Source organism: Chlorocebus sabaeus, chromosome 20 (assembly GCF_047675955.1).
Source record: "Chlorocebus sabaeus isolate Y175 chromosome 20, mChlSab1.0.hap1, whole genome shotgun sequence".
Classification (NCBI taxonomy): Eukaryota; Metazoa; Chordata; class Mammalia; order Primates; family Cercopithecidae; genus Chlorocebus; species Chlorocebus sabaeus.
Window position 1 is genome coordinate 110,391,352 of NC_132923.1, and position 15,675 is coordinate 110,407,026.

Genomic DNA, 15,675 nt, shown 5'->3' on the forward strand with positions numbered 1-15,675 from the left:
ACAAAACTTAACCTGGCATGATGGCGGGATCCTGTAATCCCAGCTACTTGGGAGGCTGAGGCATGAGACTCGCTTGAACCTGGGAAGCAGAGGTTGCAGTGAGCCGAGATTACACCACTGTATTCCAGTCTGGGTGACAGACTGAGACTCCATCTCAAAAAGAAAAAAAAAAGGGCTGCAGTACTTCTGTACTGGAGCAGTGTAACCAGTGTAACCAATCCTTCTCCAGGTAAAAGCATTATAATGGCCTGGCACTGGACACACCATGCATCTTCAGCTGTTAAGCATTCACTGATGATCCTTGACCAGGGAAGTGCCAAGGCCCAACCATACATGGACCAGCAGGTAAAGAAACCAAAATCACTATATTCCAGAGGCTCCACAAGGATTAAGCATTGGTGAGCAGCATTTGTTAGCTGCTTGGCCATAGAAATCCAGTAAAAAACAATTTTTTTTTTGAGACAAGGTCTTGGCTCCACTGCCCAGGCTGGAGTGCACTGGCGTAATCACGGCTTACTACAGCCTCAACCTCCTGGGCTCAAGCGATTCTCCTGCTTCAGCTTTCTGAGTAAGCTGGGACTACAGGTGCATACCACCACATCCAGCAATTTTTGTGTCTTGTAGAGATGGGGTCTCCCTATGTTAATAGCCCAGGCTGGTCCTGGGCTTGGGCAATCCTTTCCCCTTGGCCTCCCAAAGTGCTGGGATTATTCGTGTGAGCTATCGCACTTGGCCAAAAACAGTATTAAAGGCCATTTCTATGAATAAATGGGCAGACTGCATATATGCACACTTACCTAACCCATCAACCTCAATATACAGTCTAACACAAGCAACTTGGCTTGAACACAACTCCCAGCTCTTCAGAAATAGCAGCCTAAGAGTCCCAACAGGTACTTCATGGCTCTTGATTTAAGAAAGGTCAAGTAACTCTGCCAAGACAGAAAAGGTCCGGACTCACCAACAAAGTTGAACCACCATTACTACAGAGCTGTCCAGGGCACACAACTCTGAAGGTGACGTGACCTTCCAAATCCAAATTTACTAGAAAAGTGCCCCTAAACTAGCCAAGAACATAGCAGTCTGTACCAAAGACTTGACCTAACCACAGGAACCACTAAGACCCTGGAACCACTCTTTCAGGGAGTTTTATGATTAGAGTCCAAATTCTCAAAGTCACTGGAACACTGAGACAACTACTGGTCTGGAGATGGATGTGCAATGTGGATTCTATCAAGTCCATGGAACTTAAGAATAGCATTATGAAAAGGCAAATTAGTACTTTAACTTTCTTGAGTATTTAGCTTCACAAAAAAAGCCTCTGAAAAGCTGTCCCAGGTTAATTAACCCTGCCAAACTGATTGAACCTTTTCCTCTAATGCCTTCAGCTCACATATTTAGTGTGGTCTATATCCATTTATAAAACCTTACTTTGCAAGTTTTCCAGATATGTGCACATAAGTATGCTTTTCTAAGAAAACTAAATGCCTCTGATGGAGATATTGTTTGTACCTTTTAAATCTCTTCCTAGTACCTAGCTGGTATAATCACACAGGGCTATTTCCCACCCCCAATGGAATTTCCAGATCTCTCTGACTTAGAAACAATGCTCTCAGCAGTAAGTTTGAAGTTCCTAATACCCTCACCACCAACATACTGGGAAAGGACCATGCAATATTAAGCAACCTATGTCTGTCAATCCAAGTTTTTGTGTTTTGTATTAAAACAAGCTGGTAGCCTTTGGTAGTAAGTTAGCTGAACCTAAAAATCATGGTCAGGACCATAATTACATTCATATTCCCTGCTACTATATAAACAGCTAAGTCAAAAGGGCACTTCCAGGACTCTGGTCTAAAAAATATTTCTTACAAAGAAAACTGGTGTCAGAGTCAATGAATCTAGTTAAAAAAGACATTCTGAGAAGGCAAATCTGGTCATCTCACAAGGCTACCAAAGAAGAGGACCAGGCAGACAGCTAAAATATTCATTGATTCTTCTTCTTCCTCCATAAAAACAATGTGTCACTGAAGGAACCCATATATGTTTTTAATCCTAAAATGGCAATTTCAAAAACAAAGACAGTGTCTACTCACACAATCCTTCAAGTAAGATGTAGTGAGTCCCCAAACATTTGGACTTTGTACTGCCCCAGGAACAGGGGGTAAAGGCATGTTAATTTTATCATAAGTGATGCACAGAAGTCCAGTAAAAACTGTATAAATAAACCCAGGCCCTTGGGTAGCGGACTTATAATCCCAAGTACAACAGCGAAACTGAGGATAAAGACGACACTCAATCTGCAGTATCTTTTTTCTCCTTTCTAATATTCCAGAAATGCAAACCAAGCCAAAAACAATCTCACAAAGCTACCCTTTAAACCTCAAAGTCTCATAAGCCAAGTGTTTGGGGTAATACTTACCTTACTACTGACACTTAGGATCTTCTTTCCAAACTTCTATTTTCACTATGAAACTGCAATTGACTTTAACAGGGTATCACATGCCCTGAACTTAGCATGGAGGCAGGGCCACAGAGGTTTCACTGCCAGGGCAGCATCTTTCCATGCCAATTTTTTTTTTTAGATCACTTCTTATCTCCACACTTACTGCCCCCCAGCACTACCCTTTTCCTATCCCCAAGTCTTTTTCCCCAATGTTATTTTACTCCACCACATGAGGAGGCTAGCATTATCTTTGCTTGAAAACTGTTTACTAATTTGCCTGTCAAACATTCTATAGAACCGTTTACATCTTACTACAGAAACCTCCTGGGTACATATTGACAGCTCAGCAAGTATTTACACAAAGCTCTGAAACATTCGGTTCCTTCAGAGACGAAGAAGATGCTGTGTCAAGCAGAGAATTATCAAACACCGTTTCCTCTACTTTTTTCTCTCCTTTATAAAGGAAAGCTCCCTTCCTCTAATATACCTAAATGACACTTCTAAACTGCTAAGCCAGGAAGAGAAAGAATGGAAATTCAGGTGTATTGGAGAAGAGAAAGAATAGCATTTCCAGGACCACGTGCAAAGCACACCATGTAGTTTTTTAAACCATAGCTATGAGAAACAACGAATGCACCTATGAAATTGACCCTGAAACAGCTTTTTCTCTTCCAGTCTCAGGAACTTTTGCTTCTCTCTCAGCAAAATTTACAGGACAAGTCCAAGCACTCAGATTACAACCAACTGCCCAAACCAGACCTAGACCTGCCCAAACACCAGGAATCTGGAGAGCTTAATGTTCCTCTCTCTCCCTACTCCTTCCCAAAAGCAGCAGAATATTAACACTGAACTTATGAATATCCATTCCTCACCCCAACCCCAAGTGCCAAAGCCTGCTGGGGATCCTGAAGCAACTATTTTTCAAGTCTTGCTTTAATGAAATCTAGCTAACTTTCCAATGACTATTTAGTGTTTTAAAACCACCAGCCAGGTGGAATGACTAATGACAAACAGATTAACAGTTTCAAGGCAAGAGTCTGGTAGAGCTTTTTCTGTAAAGGCCCACAGACCACAATGGCACCCAACTATTCAGAGCTTGTTCCTGTGAATCTCAGGAGAAAATAGCTTTGAGTTCCTTCAGCCCTGGGGAAGAAAGATGGTCTCAAGACCCCTGATTTATGTATAGAAAGCTGCCCTCACAAACAAGCCAGCTATGGAAGCACAGATGTGTAGCATCTTAGAGTGAGGTCATGCAGACCAACTTCATTTTATTGATGAGGGAGAAAATGAAAAACAGAGAAAGCAAATGACCTGCCCAGGGTCACACAGCTTAATCTGGAGCTGTATGTGGAACCTAGGCCTCCTCCTTCCTCCTCCTGTTGTGAGTCCTGTGCTCTTTACCACTAATGCAACACACAATTCAAGTGTGCACGAGTAATAACAACTTAAGTGTGCATCAGTAATAATAATGACCAATCTAAACAACAAAAAACTCAAGAGATAAAAGTCACAGGAATCAGGACTCCATTCGAGCCCCAGGCATTACAGCTCACTGGCAGAAAAGAACGACTCGGTGCCTATATATATATATATATATATATTTGAATACCACATTTTTACCGTATTTACAAGCTTCAGTTGCTTCTAGAATTTTGAGAGTTGAAGCCAATCAATAAAACCTTTTGAGGGGTGGGAAGAGGAAAGGGCCCTGCCCATTACTTTGTTAGCCTATTCCCACATTTTTAAAAAGTTCACTAACCTCTTTGCAAAGGGCCTACTGTAGACATTACACCCTACAGGAGTCAATCCAACATATTAATGTTTAATGCAATCCAAGACATCCTGTTTCAGCAGGTGCTGCTTGTCATGGTTACCCATGTCACACACAAAGCAAGAAACCTAAAAAGTCCTCACAGGGCCCAATACACAAGAAGCCAAACTCAGTCCTGGCTGCTTTCTCTGTTCTCACACCACCATCTCAATCCTCATCACCCCAGTTCTCTCATGAACAGTAGAGAAACATGAAACCCCCACAACTAAAGTGCCATCTCAGTGTGGTTTTCCTGGTCCCTCCTACTTGAGAGAGCTCCAAGAGTCCTGTATTTCAGCCAGCCTAGAATTTCTGCCAGTAGGCATTCCCATAATAAATCTAGGATTCCTGTATCTGTTTCCCAGGAGTCAGAAATATCATTTGATATTTCCATAGTAGAAACTAACAACCAAACTTCTACAATCAAATCCAACTGGTTCCTGGACTATTTATTGTATTTTATTTTTTACCTTGGTAAACTGGTACTACTCTCAAAGTATTATTGCTAAACAGCGTTCCAATAAAAGGCCTTAAATCAACTTCGTGTGTGTAAGTAACCTAAAACTATGTCATCCGTACCAGGATTCAACACTTGACATACGCTACTTATGAAAAGGAATGAAGTAGAAGTTTGTCTGCTAGGACCTTCCCAGCTCCTGTGAAAAAGACATAGTCACAATACACACACCTAATCTTTATTTCGTAACAGCAGAGTCAAATGAAAACATTATCACCTTAGCTATGTTAATTAAGTCGCTGCAAAATATTCTTAATCTAAGACTGGGCCAGGGAAAGATGGGGGCAGAGCAAGACTTTTTAATTTCAGAATGTTCAAGACTAAAGCATCGTGGTCTGAAAAAACATTCATCCTCAAGTGGCAAAAAGGAATTCAGAACAAAGTCTGAACCTACAACCCTCACCTAGACTACTACCACACACCTGAAGCAGTCCACAAAACTGGAAGCTGCACTGTCTCTCAAACAAGTGAATGCTCACCAGCCCATTCCCTGGGCCTCTGGGGAGTAGGCCACTCAGCTGAAATTAATTAGGAATCTATGTTGTGTGTGTGTGGGTCTAGTGATAATAAAAGAGATCAGAAAATTCATCCAAAGGCAGCAGACAGGCTTCCAAACAGGGACTGCATCCATTCTCCTATCATCCACACAGAAAAAGTGTTCCATAATTTAATGACTGAAAAACAGAAATCATTATTACCAAAAGAGTTGGCTTTTTCTTTAAAAAGTTTGACTAAATATTTCCAAACCAGCAGAGTTCAAATCAATTTTGCTTTTAAATGAACCCTGACTTACTACCCCAAATGACTTATTGTAATAGTTTTCAAGAAAGGTAAACTTTTCAGCCAAAACCAAACAAAACAAGGGGAATGAGGGGAAAGAGGTTCAGACTATAGGATGACCCAGAGACAAGAGGATGCTGTCTTTTAAGACAAAACTTTTCCTCCAGACACTAGAAAAACAATGTAACATTTCCCTATTTCTTGCCCAGATGCACAACATCATGGAAGATGTAGAATCAAGGCACAGAGCTCCAAGCCCACCATCTAACACAGCTAATTTCAAAATGCCCAGCTCAAAGGACAAGTAGAAAAGTAGCTCTAGGATGGGCTGGGAATACAGCTAATAAGTGAACAAAATCTCCTAGCACAAAAGCGCAAGGGGTTTGGGAGGCGATGGATGGAGCTTCCCCGTCTTTGAAAACATGTATGACTCCACAGAATACTCAATATCCCTGACCAAAAGCAGTGCTGACAGAGCATGATGAAAATGGAAGAAAAGCAATAAAATAAAACAAGATAGAATAGTATAAAAAGATACTTCGAAGTTGTAATGTCTAAGCTAATCTGAAGTGTCATTCTAGGTCATATCTTCATGTCTTGGAAGACAAGAAAAAAAGTGGTACATTAAAATGCAAAGGAATAAACTGGCCAGTCTCTATTTCAAAGCTCTAAAATGACTGATGACAAAACAGAAAACTAGACTTTTTGTTATTCCAGGAAAAAACAATTTCACCAAACCAAGCCTTTAGGAGAAAGTCCCTCAAGATCATGAAAGACACCAACTTCCGTTTAAATTAAGCTGCTATTCCAAAGTTCAATTAACAAAAGAAAGTGTTAACAAGATTCAACATGTAAACAAAGAATGAGGCCAGCCTTCCATAACACAGAACGCTGGAACCTAATATAAAATTCCTCAGAAAGCTCCCAGTTCTTAAAAAAAAAAACAAAAAAACAAAAATTGTTTTCTCCCCCACCCATAAAGATCCCACATTTGCCACTCAATAAAAACCCCAGTAAAATCATTTCAATTCTGCAAAGCAACCAGTGTCAAAATTACTCAAGACAAATGCATCTTCAGAGCCATCAAAGAAGTCATTTATACCATCAGGAAAGTCACAAAACCAAAACAAACAGCAAACCCATTGTAGAGAAAAAACTCAGCTACTGTTCTGACAACACAGAATTCATTTCAGGCTGCATAAAACATAACAAGCAAAATAAATCCAAGGTACAAGCAAAATGCCATTGCCCCCTCTTTTGTTTCGGGCACAATGTAACAAGGGCAGGCTGTCTGAGGCTTTGCTCCTGCTGATACAGTATTGCTACTTAAACCTCCCTCCTCAAGGTCACAGCCAATTTCAGCTCTGGAATAAAAGGCAGATAGTGGCAGCGATGGTTTGGGTTATCACTGGCAGAAAAGCAGAGTGTAAAAGTTTATGAGCTCATCAGGATTGTTGTACCATTACATCAGAGGCAATTATAAATGGCCAAGAGCAGGAGATGGGGAGCCAATCAGATCACAGATAGGATGTCAACCTAAGACCAACTGTCTCCTGGCTTTGACAGAAGGATTTTACCTCCATAATTCAAATCCCAAACCAAAGCAATCTGCACTTACTACTCCAATCACTCAGCTGTTTACCAGCACTTCCAGAGAGAAGCCCAGGCCACTGGGCCGGCGGAGCCTAAGACAGGAGATGGCAAGGGCTGCCCTAGGTGAACCGCAGCCGGCCTCTAGCAGCTCCCAAGCAGTCCCCTGCCCTCCCTCGAGGTCCCCCCGAGCTCTAGGGGCCCTCTTTGAAAGCACAGATGGGGGGCGGCCCAGAGGAAGGCTGGGGGACGGAGAGGAGCCGCAGGTGAGCAAAGAAACGTTCATTCAACTCCTGGGTTCCTACCACTGCCTACACTCCTAACCTGAGCCCCCAGCACCCCCTCACTCCCGGCCAGGCCCTTCCCCACACACTCTGCCCCGCACCCCCATCAAGACCCCTGGAGTTCGAAGGGACCAGGGGAGAGGAACAAGAGAAGCAGACACCTCTGGGAAAGCCCGACACAAAGGCTGGAGGAGGAAAGGAGAGGAAGGCAGACAGGCAGCCATTTTAAGAGAGAAGAGCCAGACAATGGCAGCTCCCCAGCAGTGGGGGCCCGAGACTGAGGGGAGCCCAAGGCTGTGGCCCGCTCACCGCAGCCGCCACCCACCCCCAGGACCACGCTCGCCCCAGCCCCCTCCCCACTCAGCTGTGTACCTGAGGGGTCCGGGCAAGCGGCTGCCCCCCGCCGCCGCTGCTCCCGGGGCTCATGGGCGCGTGGTGGCTCCTTTGTTGGGCCCCTCCCGAGGCGGCCGCCGCCGCCGCCGCCGCTGCCGCCGCCGCAGCCCCCCAGCACTGCGAGGCCATGTCCGCCGGGCCCTTGCCGGCGCCCCCGTCCTGGGGCCCGCCGCCGTAGTCGCCCCCGGGGTAGCCCTGGTAGCCCCGGGCCGAGCTGGGCGACGTGAGCAGTTGGTTGAGGGTGGGGGTGGCGGTGGGCTGGGGAGTTCCCCCGCCGGCCGCGGAGGGGCCGCCTCCCCCCATGGCCCCGAAGCGCTGCTGAGCGAAGGACGAAGACGACGAAGAGGCGGAGGCGCTGGAGGAGGGAGGCGGCTTGGAGCCGGGAGCCGCCGCCGCGCCGGAGCCCGGAGTGCCACCTCTCGGGGAGCTCAGCGCGTAGGCCGGGGCGGGCGGGGGGTAGGCGCTGCGGTTGGGGTAGTAGGAGTTGTACTGGTGGTTGGGGAAGCCGTGGTCGTGAGAGTTCTGCTGGGGCCCCGCGTAGGGCTCCAGGCCCCCGCCGCCGCCGCTCTGCAGCGCTGCCAGGCCAGGGCTTTGTTGTCCGCCATGTTGTTGGTGGAAGACGGCGGCCGCGGCGGCGGCGACGGCAGACGGGCTCCGGCCGTAGGGTTGCCCGAAGCCGTAGGCTGGGGGCGGCAAGGCGGCCGCGGCAGAGTGAGGAGGCGCCCCCACCCCATCGCTGCTGCCGCCACCGCCGCCGCCGGGCGGCTCCGTGAGGTTATTGTTCAGGGCGGGCCTAGGGCCCGCGTTCCCGTTCGAGTTCTTCAGGTCCGGCTCCGCGCCGGGCCCGCCGCCGCCGCCAGCTCCGCCGCCGCCGCCACCCCCATTGCTCTCGGCCCCGTCTTGCAGCTCCTTTCCCAGCGGCTGCGGCGGCCCCACGGCAGGGCCCTCGCTTTCCTGCCCGGCGGCTGCCTTCATTTCCCCGCGCTCGGCCGCTGCCGCCGCCGCCGCCTCGCCCCCCGCCTCCTCCCGCTGCTGCTGCTCGGCTTTCTTCAGCTCCGAGGGCGGCGGCGGCGGCGGGTTGCCCAGGCTGCTGGCGGCGGCGGGGGCGACCTGCGCGGCCATGATCCCCGCTGTCTCGTCCGCGGAGAGACCCGGCCCTGTCTTCGTCTTCTCCCCCCCTCCCACCCCGCCCCGGGGCCGAGTCCCCCGGGCTGCCCTCCCCACCCGCCCGGGCGGGCCTCGCGGGGCTCCGCTGCTGCGCTGCGCTCGCTCCTCTCCCCCCCGCCCCGCCGGCTCAGGCTCCGGGCTGGCGGCGGCGGAGGAGGAGGAGGCGGCGGCGGCCGAGGCGCCGGCGGCTCAGCTGCTCCCGGCTCTGTAGGCTCGGGACCCGGCTCTCCCGGCTCATTCCCCCCAAGCCCTTGCCTGGGAATGAGGGGGGCGGTGGAGGCTCCGCTCCCCAGGGCCTGGCCCCGCTGTGACTCTCCGCTTTCTGCTGCCGGAGAAAGGAGGAGGGAGGGAGGGAGGGAGGCGAGGGGGAGGGGGCGGGGAGGGAGGGAGGGAGGGAGCGGGGGGAGGGGGACCCGGGACGGGCGGGCTGGAGGGCGCGCGGCAGCAGCCCGGGCGCCGGGAGCCAGAGTCAGAGCGCGGGCCGGGCCGGGCGCCCTGCCTCCCCTCGCCAGCCGCGTCTTGGGTCGAGGCTGCGGCGCGGCAGCGGGCGGGCGAGAAAGCGGTCGGCCGGACTGAGCGGCTAGAGCGCCCCACTCTCCTCCGAGTCCCCCTCACTCCGACACGAGGCTCAGCACTGCCATTTTACCCAGCGCCGTCGCGGCCGCCTGGCAAACCCGGAGTGGAGAGCGGAGCGGGCGCAGGCCGTGGAACGGACTCGCTCCCTACCCCTCACAAAGGAGGAGGGGAGAGAACAAGCCGCGGCGGCGGCAGGCCCTTAGCCGCTTTCGCTAGGCAGCGCCGCCGCCGAAGGCTTCGGAGAAAACCCGGCCCGGAGCCCGCGCATCTCTGGAGCCTGCGCCGCCTCCCTCCCGGCGTCCCTATCCAGGTCTGTCCCCTCCCGGCCGTACCGAGGGGAGCGGGCAGCGTGAACTTTACCCGCGGCTGCAAAATTGGCCAGAGCCCGAGACCGCGGCCGCCTCGGCCCAGCCCTGACCCCCTGGCAGCGGGCCCGGTCCGTTGGCTGCTGTTTAGCACCTCTACAGCACTTTTCGTCTTCAAAGCCTTCTACAGACCCCGCTAAAGACCCAGCCTTTTTACCCTCTTTGCGAGCCCAAAGGAATGACTGGTCATTGTTCAGACGATTCGTTTCCCACTCGCCTGCCCTCATTAGCCGGTCCTCACAAGGCTCTGGGGGCATGAGGTCCGGATTATCCCCATTTTACAGAATTGAAAGAGGGGAGGGAACTGCCTGTCACTTAAAGTCAGAGGACAGAGGAGGGTGACTTTAAAAAGAAGTGGAGTCACCAAAGCTGCCTTCGGTCTACTTGCCTTAAAAAAAAAAAAAAAAAGTCAAGTTGTGAGCACATTCAACAATGGAATCAGAATATCAAAATGGATTTGAAGTCAAAACTGATCATCTCACCACTGACTTAAAATGGAGGCCACTGAAGTTGCTTTAGGAGCATAGAACAGTTACCCAGCAGGAGAACCTAAACCCCGTTTTCACTCCCTCTCAGGAAAACTTAGCCCACGATGACCAGTATCCTCAGTCTCCAAAGACAGTACCTTCTAAGACTGAAAACCCACAGAAGAGGCTCCAGGGACTGCAGGAACCTGAGTGTTCAAACCATTACAGAAGAGAGATGCAGAAAATGGAAACCATTTTCTCCTTGAAGAAAAGGCACAGTCCAACAAGTCACTTAGAAAATGGATGCTTCTCAGATTTGTTTTCTATCCTGTAGCGTAAAAATTGTTTAAAGTTTACCATTAACATTCTAAGAGACCCAGATTGAGCTGGATCTGAAAAGATCAAGACATACACAGAAAACTCCAGTGTTGTCCTGATCTACAGGCCCCACCAAATCCCAGCAGCAGCCTTTTCTTCCTCAGGCTGACTTGGAATGTTCTGACATGACAGGCTACGAAAGCCAGAGGGGATTCCAGCTCCTCACCAGACCCAAGGCTGCCTTGGGAAAGGCCCAGGCCAGTGTTCCTAGACACCAGGATCTTTTCCCCCTCAGATTTTGTAAAGGGAGACTTCATGGCCACAGGACCATTAGCTTAGATTATGCAGGACCCTGGAGTGCTGGCCATATCCCTGGTCACTATGAATAATTCCAAAGCCTGAACTCACTTCTCCCACCAAGAAAACTTAGTGAATCCTACACTGAAACGGCAAAACCTTCCTGTTAATCTAACAGTGGTGGAAAAAAAAAAAAATCCCACAGCTTTATTCTTCTCCCCTCCCCCGGCCTCAAGCCAAGAACCAAAGCAGCCTACCAAGAAGATCCAACTGACTGGTATGGGCCAGTGCCCTCTTTTCACTCATAGTCCTCAGGGGCAACAACTCTCCCCGGTGCATTAGGTCCTAGAAACCAAATTATAGGCTGCCTCATAAATAGAGCTTGGCTATTTAATCAACTGCCTCTGAGCTGGCAAACAGTCCTGAGTCCTGCACACAAATGAGGATTTTTTTTACATGCAATTACCCTGCCATTTTCCTCAGAGCTGGGGTGTAATGGGAAACCTGGAGCCCAGTGAAAATCTGGAAGCTAAAATGGATTTCTCTCCAAAGAAAGCCCTCATCCCCTTTCTTCAATGGCTGTGAAATATGGAAAGCGCCAAAAATCTCCTTCCCTACACGTGGGCACGCTGTTTTGAAAACAGTCACCATTTTTCTCTAGCAATAAGGTAAAGTGCACAAAAATCTATCCACCTGGGTTGGAGGAGATAATGCGGCATCTCTTTTTGTTTTTTAATTCACTAGGGTTCTCTTCCACTTTTACCTTTAGAGCCCCACACCACAATCCCAGGGACTGTTGAGCTGAGGGAACTTTTTTAGAAACTGGCCCATCAGCTTTCCCTAGGGGCAGTGGCAGCGGGAAAGCGGGGGAAGGGAGGAGCTGGGCACGTGGCTGGCCCAAGCAGCAAGACCCCGGCTGGGGGCTGTGGGTCCTCCCTTCGGCGGAGTTTTCTCCCCCAAGGTCCCTGCCTTTTAACCCCACACCCAGGCAGCTCAGGAATCCCGGCGCAGATTGGAGAACTAGGACTAGGACAGCGCTACCCTCGCGAAAGCGCCTCGGCCAACAGCCTGATGGCAAATATGGACTGAATCGTTGACATGGAAACCGGACTAAAGTCTCGCTAGCTCTCCCTCACAGGAGAGTTCTTATCGCCGTCCGCGACCGCACGGCACTTAACAAACATGGACTGGATCTGCGGCCTGGAGTATCAGGCGGAGTTTCTGGGCGCATTAACTCCAGCGACAGAGCAGCCAAGGAAGGGGGCAGGGCTGCCAGGACAAACTGGCTGAAAATGGCAGAGGATGTGCTCCCATTTTATCCGGCTGCACAGTGTGCATGGATTGGGCCCGAGGATAAGGGAACAACCTATTAAAATCCAGAGAGTCAACTGCAAAATGTGGAACCGAGGCCTGGAGGGTTTGCTAGGAGAGGGAAACGTGTGCAGGGAAGACAGCCCTTCCTCTCTTGCAATTTGCTTCCCCTAAATGTCTGAAAAACTCAACAAACAAACAGAAGATCGGGCTCGGCTCCTTCTTCCACCCAATCCTTGTGGGAGAAGTCGTTTTAAGCCCAGGGACCCTAGTGAGGGTTTGCTTAGGTTCCTAACTAAGGCGTGGAGAATCGTTGGAGCGCCAGGTTGTTGCCCCCACACGTTCCCGCCGCGGCACAGCAGCAGACACCCAGCAGAGCTCTCTCGAGTGCGAACTAGAGCTGCGAGTTTGAGCAAAAGGGCAACTATGTCAGTTGACGGAAGCCAGAAGCAGAGTTCAAAGCCTGGCGTGGATTTCCGTCTGGAGCTGTCTGTTTCTTAAAGTTTGTAACTCCGTGTTAAGAAACAGCCCCAGCGGAGGCTTTGGGATCGGTGTGAAAGTCTAGCACTACCATCTGACAGCGAGTTGCAAAACTTTGGGCTGCATATTAAGCGAGGAAAGTGGATTGAAGCGAGAGTCAAGGCAATTCATTATGTTACCGGCTCCCAGACGGGAGCTGTAAAATACGAACTGGATCCACACACGGAGAAAAATGGAATGAACTTGGAATGGCATTCAACAGCTCTTCGCGGTAAAACTGTGCCTGCCGAGGACCTAGAATCCCAAAGGAGCAAACCAGGAGGCCTCAAACTTGGTGGGCACACAGTAAATGCTTTTCTAGATCTTTTCTTCATTCATCTCAAACTCTTAAGCAATTTGGGGTCATTTATATTTCAGAATAATAAGGAACACATTTTGAGAAATGTTAATTTCTGAGTAAGACTTTTTTTCCCCAAAGTAGCTGTGAAAAAAAGAGCCTCAGGCGTAAGTCAACCAGCTTATTTTGTCCCAAAATAAAATAAAAATTACCCTCACCCCCACTTTCCCCAAAACTAAAACAAAAAATAAAATAAGTAAAAGTCCAGGCTGGTCTGGCTTGTGGCAGGTTTCAAACAAAAATAACACCCAGGGCCAGTCTAATATAAGGAAAAAGGTACCAAGGCGTTCATATTCTCCTAAGTACAGCCTCACTCACCAGTCTTACTGGTGAGCTTGCTGACCAGTGAGCTTATTTTTGTGGAAAAGACTGAGTAAAGCTACTACTACTAATATTTTTTTAAAAAACAAAAAACAAAAAAACAGGACTGGGGTTTTATAAAACCACTGGGCAGATCGGAATTTGGATTTCTTATTTCTGCTGAACTCATTGAAGATTTGTATTCACCAACTAATACAAAAAATACTGTATGAAAAACCCACTTAAAGAAGCTTGAGCCAGGCTCAGTGGCTCAGGCCTGTAATCTCAGCACTTTGGGAGGCTGAGGTGGGTGGATCATGAGGTCAGGAGATCGAGACCATCCTGGCTAACACGGTGAAACCCTGTCTCTACTAAAAATACAAAAACTTAGCCGGGCGTGGTGGCACCCGCCTGTAATCCCAGCTACTCGGGAGGCTGAGGCAGGAGAATTGATTGAACCAAGGAGGTGGAGGTTGCAGTGAGACGAGATGGTGCCGCTGCACTCCAGTTTGGGCAACAGAGCGAGACTCCGTCTCAAAAAACAAAAACAAAAGCTTGATAGCCACTTCATAGTCAATCAAAAGAGAAACTTAACAATTTTGTACTTGGTACTTATTATACTAAGCTGTTTTTAGATCTGGAAGGCTAAGCACCAACAATATTACCAAGGAAGGGTAAGGTCACCAGTCTTAGCACAGAAGGCTATTGCCCAGGAACAGAAAAAATCTGTTATCTTGGACTTCCCATGTTAAACCAATGTAGGCTGCTTTTGTTTTGTTTTGTTCTTTAAAACCATCCTAGGTAAATTTCACACATATAAAATGATTATAAGGGAAGTTTTTGAGAGTTGACAAGAAAATCAGAAGGAAAAATCAAACACTGTATTCTAGGTGGAGATTTCTTTCAGCCCTTGCCTCCATAAAGCTTTCTTACACTGCCATTTTACTGAGTTAGGAAAAAAGAGTCAGTGGGGAAGTTTCTCACAGCAACTCTGGAATGGATCTGGAATGGAGTCTTTTGTTCCAACACAAGTTCTGTAGAAGAGTTGGAAAGAGAAGCAAAAACAGTGTAAGCACAGACAAAATGGAGGGAGGCAGGCATGCAGTCCTATGAAATAGGATAGGTGGCTAAAAAAGCAAACATGCTGTCTGTTCTCTGCAAAGCAACCACCTCAAGAGAATCCTCCAGCATGATGATACTGGGGTTTTTTTTGTATAAGAATCAGAGAAAATCCAAAGAAATCTATTAGGTATAAGACAGGAATTGAGTGGCCCCTAATGAAAAACATTCTGACCAGCTTTAATAGGGTTTAAACCCATCTATCCCTACAGAAAATGCCTATTCCCAAAGATAAAATGAACCAAACAAAAAAGTCAGGCGTGGGAGCGAATACTATAGTAGCAGTGTGGCACTCCACTCCAGTGAAATGCAGAACTTACCGATGACACCAAGGGAAAGCTGCCAGGAAAAATCAGACTGAGTTTTGGCACTTTTCCACATTATCACTTTCTTCCCTGAAATTTAACAATATTGAAACTGGATTCAGAAGTCACCAGAGGGGTTGGGGGTAGGGACCAGCATGTTGGTTCTTATTGGCCTACCCTTCCAAAGAGACTACTAGAGACCTATATAGAAGTGTGTTGTTGCTCTTCTAGTCTTGCTGTGGGAGGGACAGAACAGGAGACAATGGACGAAAAAAATCCAGCACACTTCATCAAGCCTATTCAACAAGCCATTTTAAAAACAGTATGGGAGGCCAAGGCTGGCAGATCATTTGAGGTCAGGAGTTCAAAACCAGCCTGGCCAACATAGTGAAACACCGTCTCTACTAAAAGCACAAAAATTAGCTGCGCATAGTGGCAGGCACCTATAATCCGGGCTACTCAGGAGGCTGAGGCAGGAGAAAATCGCTCGAACTCAGGAGGCAGAGGTTGCAGTGAGCCGGGATTGCGCCACTGCACTCCAGCCTGGGCGACAGAGTGAGACTCCTTTCAAAAAAAAAAAAAAAAACCCAGCATGGAAACACACACACACACCTCTACCACAATGTGTATTCATCAATATAACTCATCCACAAACTACACTCAAGAGCACACAGTGCTGTGCAACACTAGGCACTATTTTTGCCCCCAACACCAAAACCAGGATGGAGATTACACATTTTTACTAGTCCCTTTGGA

General features: G+C 48.6%; 2 protein-coding genes across 3 annotated transcripts in view; one reads left to right on the forward strand and one right to left on the reverse strand.

Moving 5' to 3' along the window:
* ARID1A (AT-rich interaction domain 1A) overlaps positions 1-9,332 on the reverse strand; it is an 85,125-nt gene extending 75,793 nt beyond the window's left edge. Inside the window, exon 1 of one of the 2 annotated variants that reach the window (XM_007979881.3) lies at positions 7,797-9,332. In XM_007979881.3, the coding sequence (XP_007978072.3) occupies positions 7,797-8,939 (1,143 nt within the window). In that variant the 5' untranslated portion in view covers positions 8,940-9,332. The remainder of the gene's footprint in view (positions 1-7,796) is intronic. The other variant, XM_073007642.1, reaches the window with a different exon arrangement.
* LOC119625938 (uncharacterized) lies at positions 8,938-11,222 on the forward strand. The gene is made up of 2 exons (XM_073008017.1): positions 8,938-9,191; positions 9,264-11,222. Exons 1-2 carry the CDS (start codon positions 8,938-8,940, stop codon positions 10,063-10,065), a joined length of 1,056 nt encoding a protein of 351 aa, XP_072864118.1. The 3' UTR covers positions 10,066-11,222.
* Positions 11,223-15,675: the final 4,453 nt, after the last annotated feature.

What these genes read in the sequence shown, in the direction of transcription:
- LOC119625938 (XM_073008017.1), top strand. Translation starts at nt 8,938, where the DNA reads ATGATCCCCGCTGTCTCGTCCGCGGAGAGACCCGGCCCTGTCTTCGTC. An exon ending in GCTCAGCTGCTCCCGGCTCT is followed by an intron (nt 9,192 to 9,263) that starts GTAGGCTCGGGA and finishes GGGGCGGTGGAG; the next exon opens with GCTCCGCTCCCCAGGGCCTG.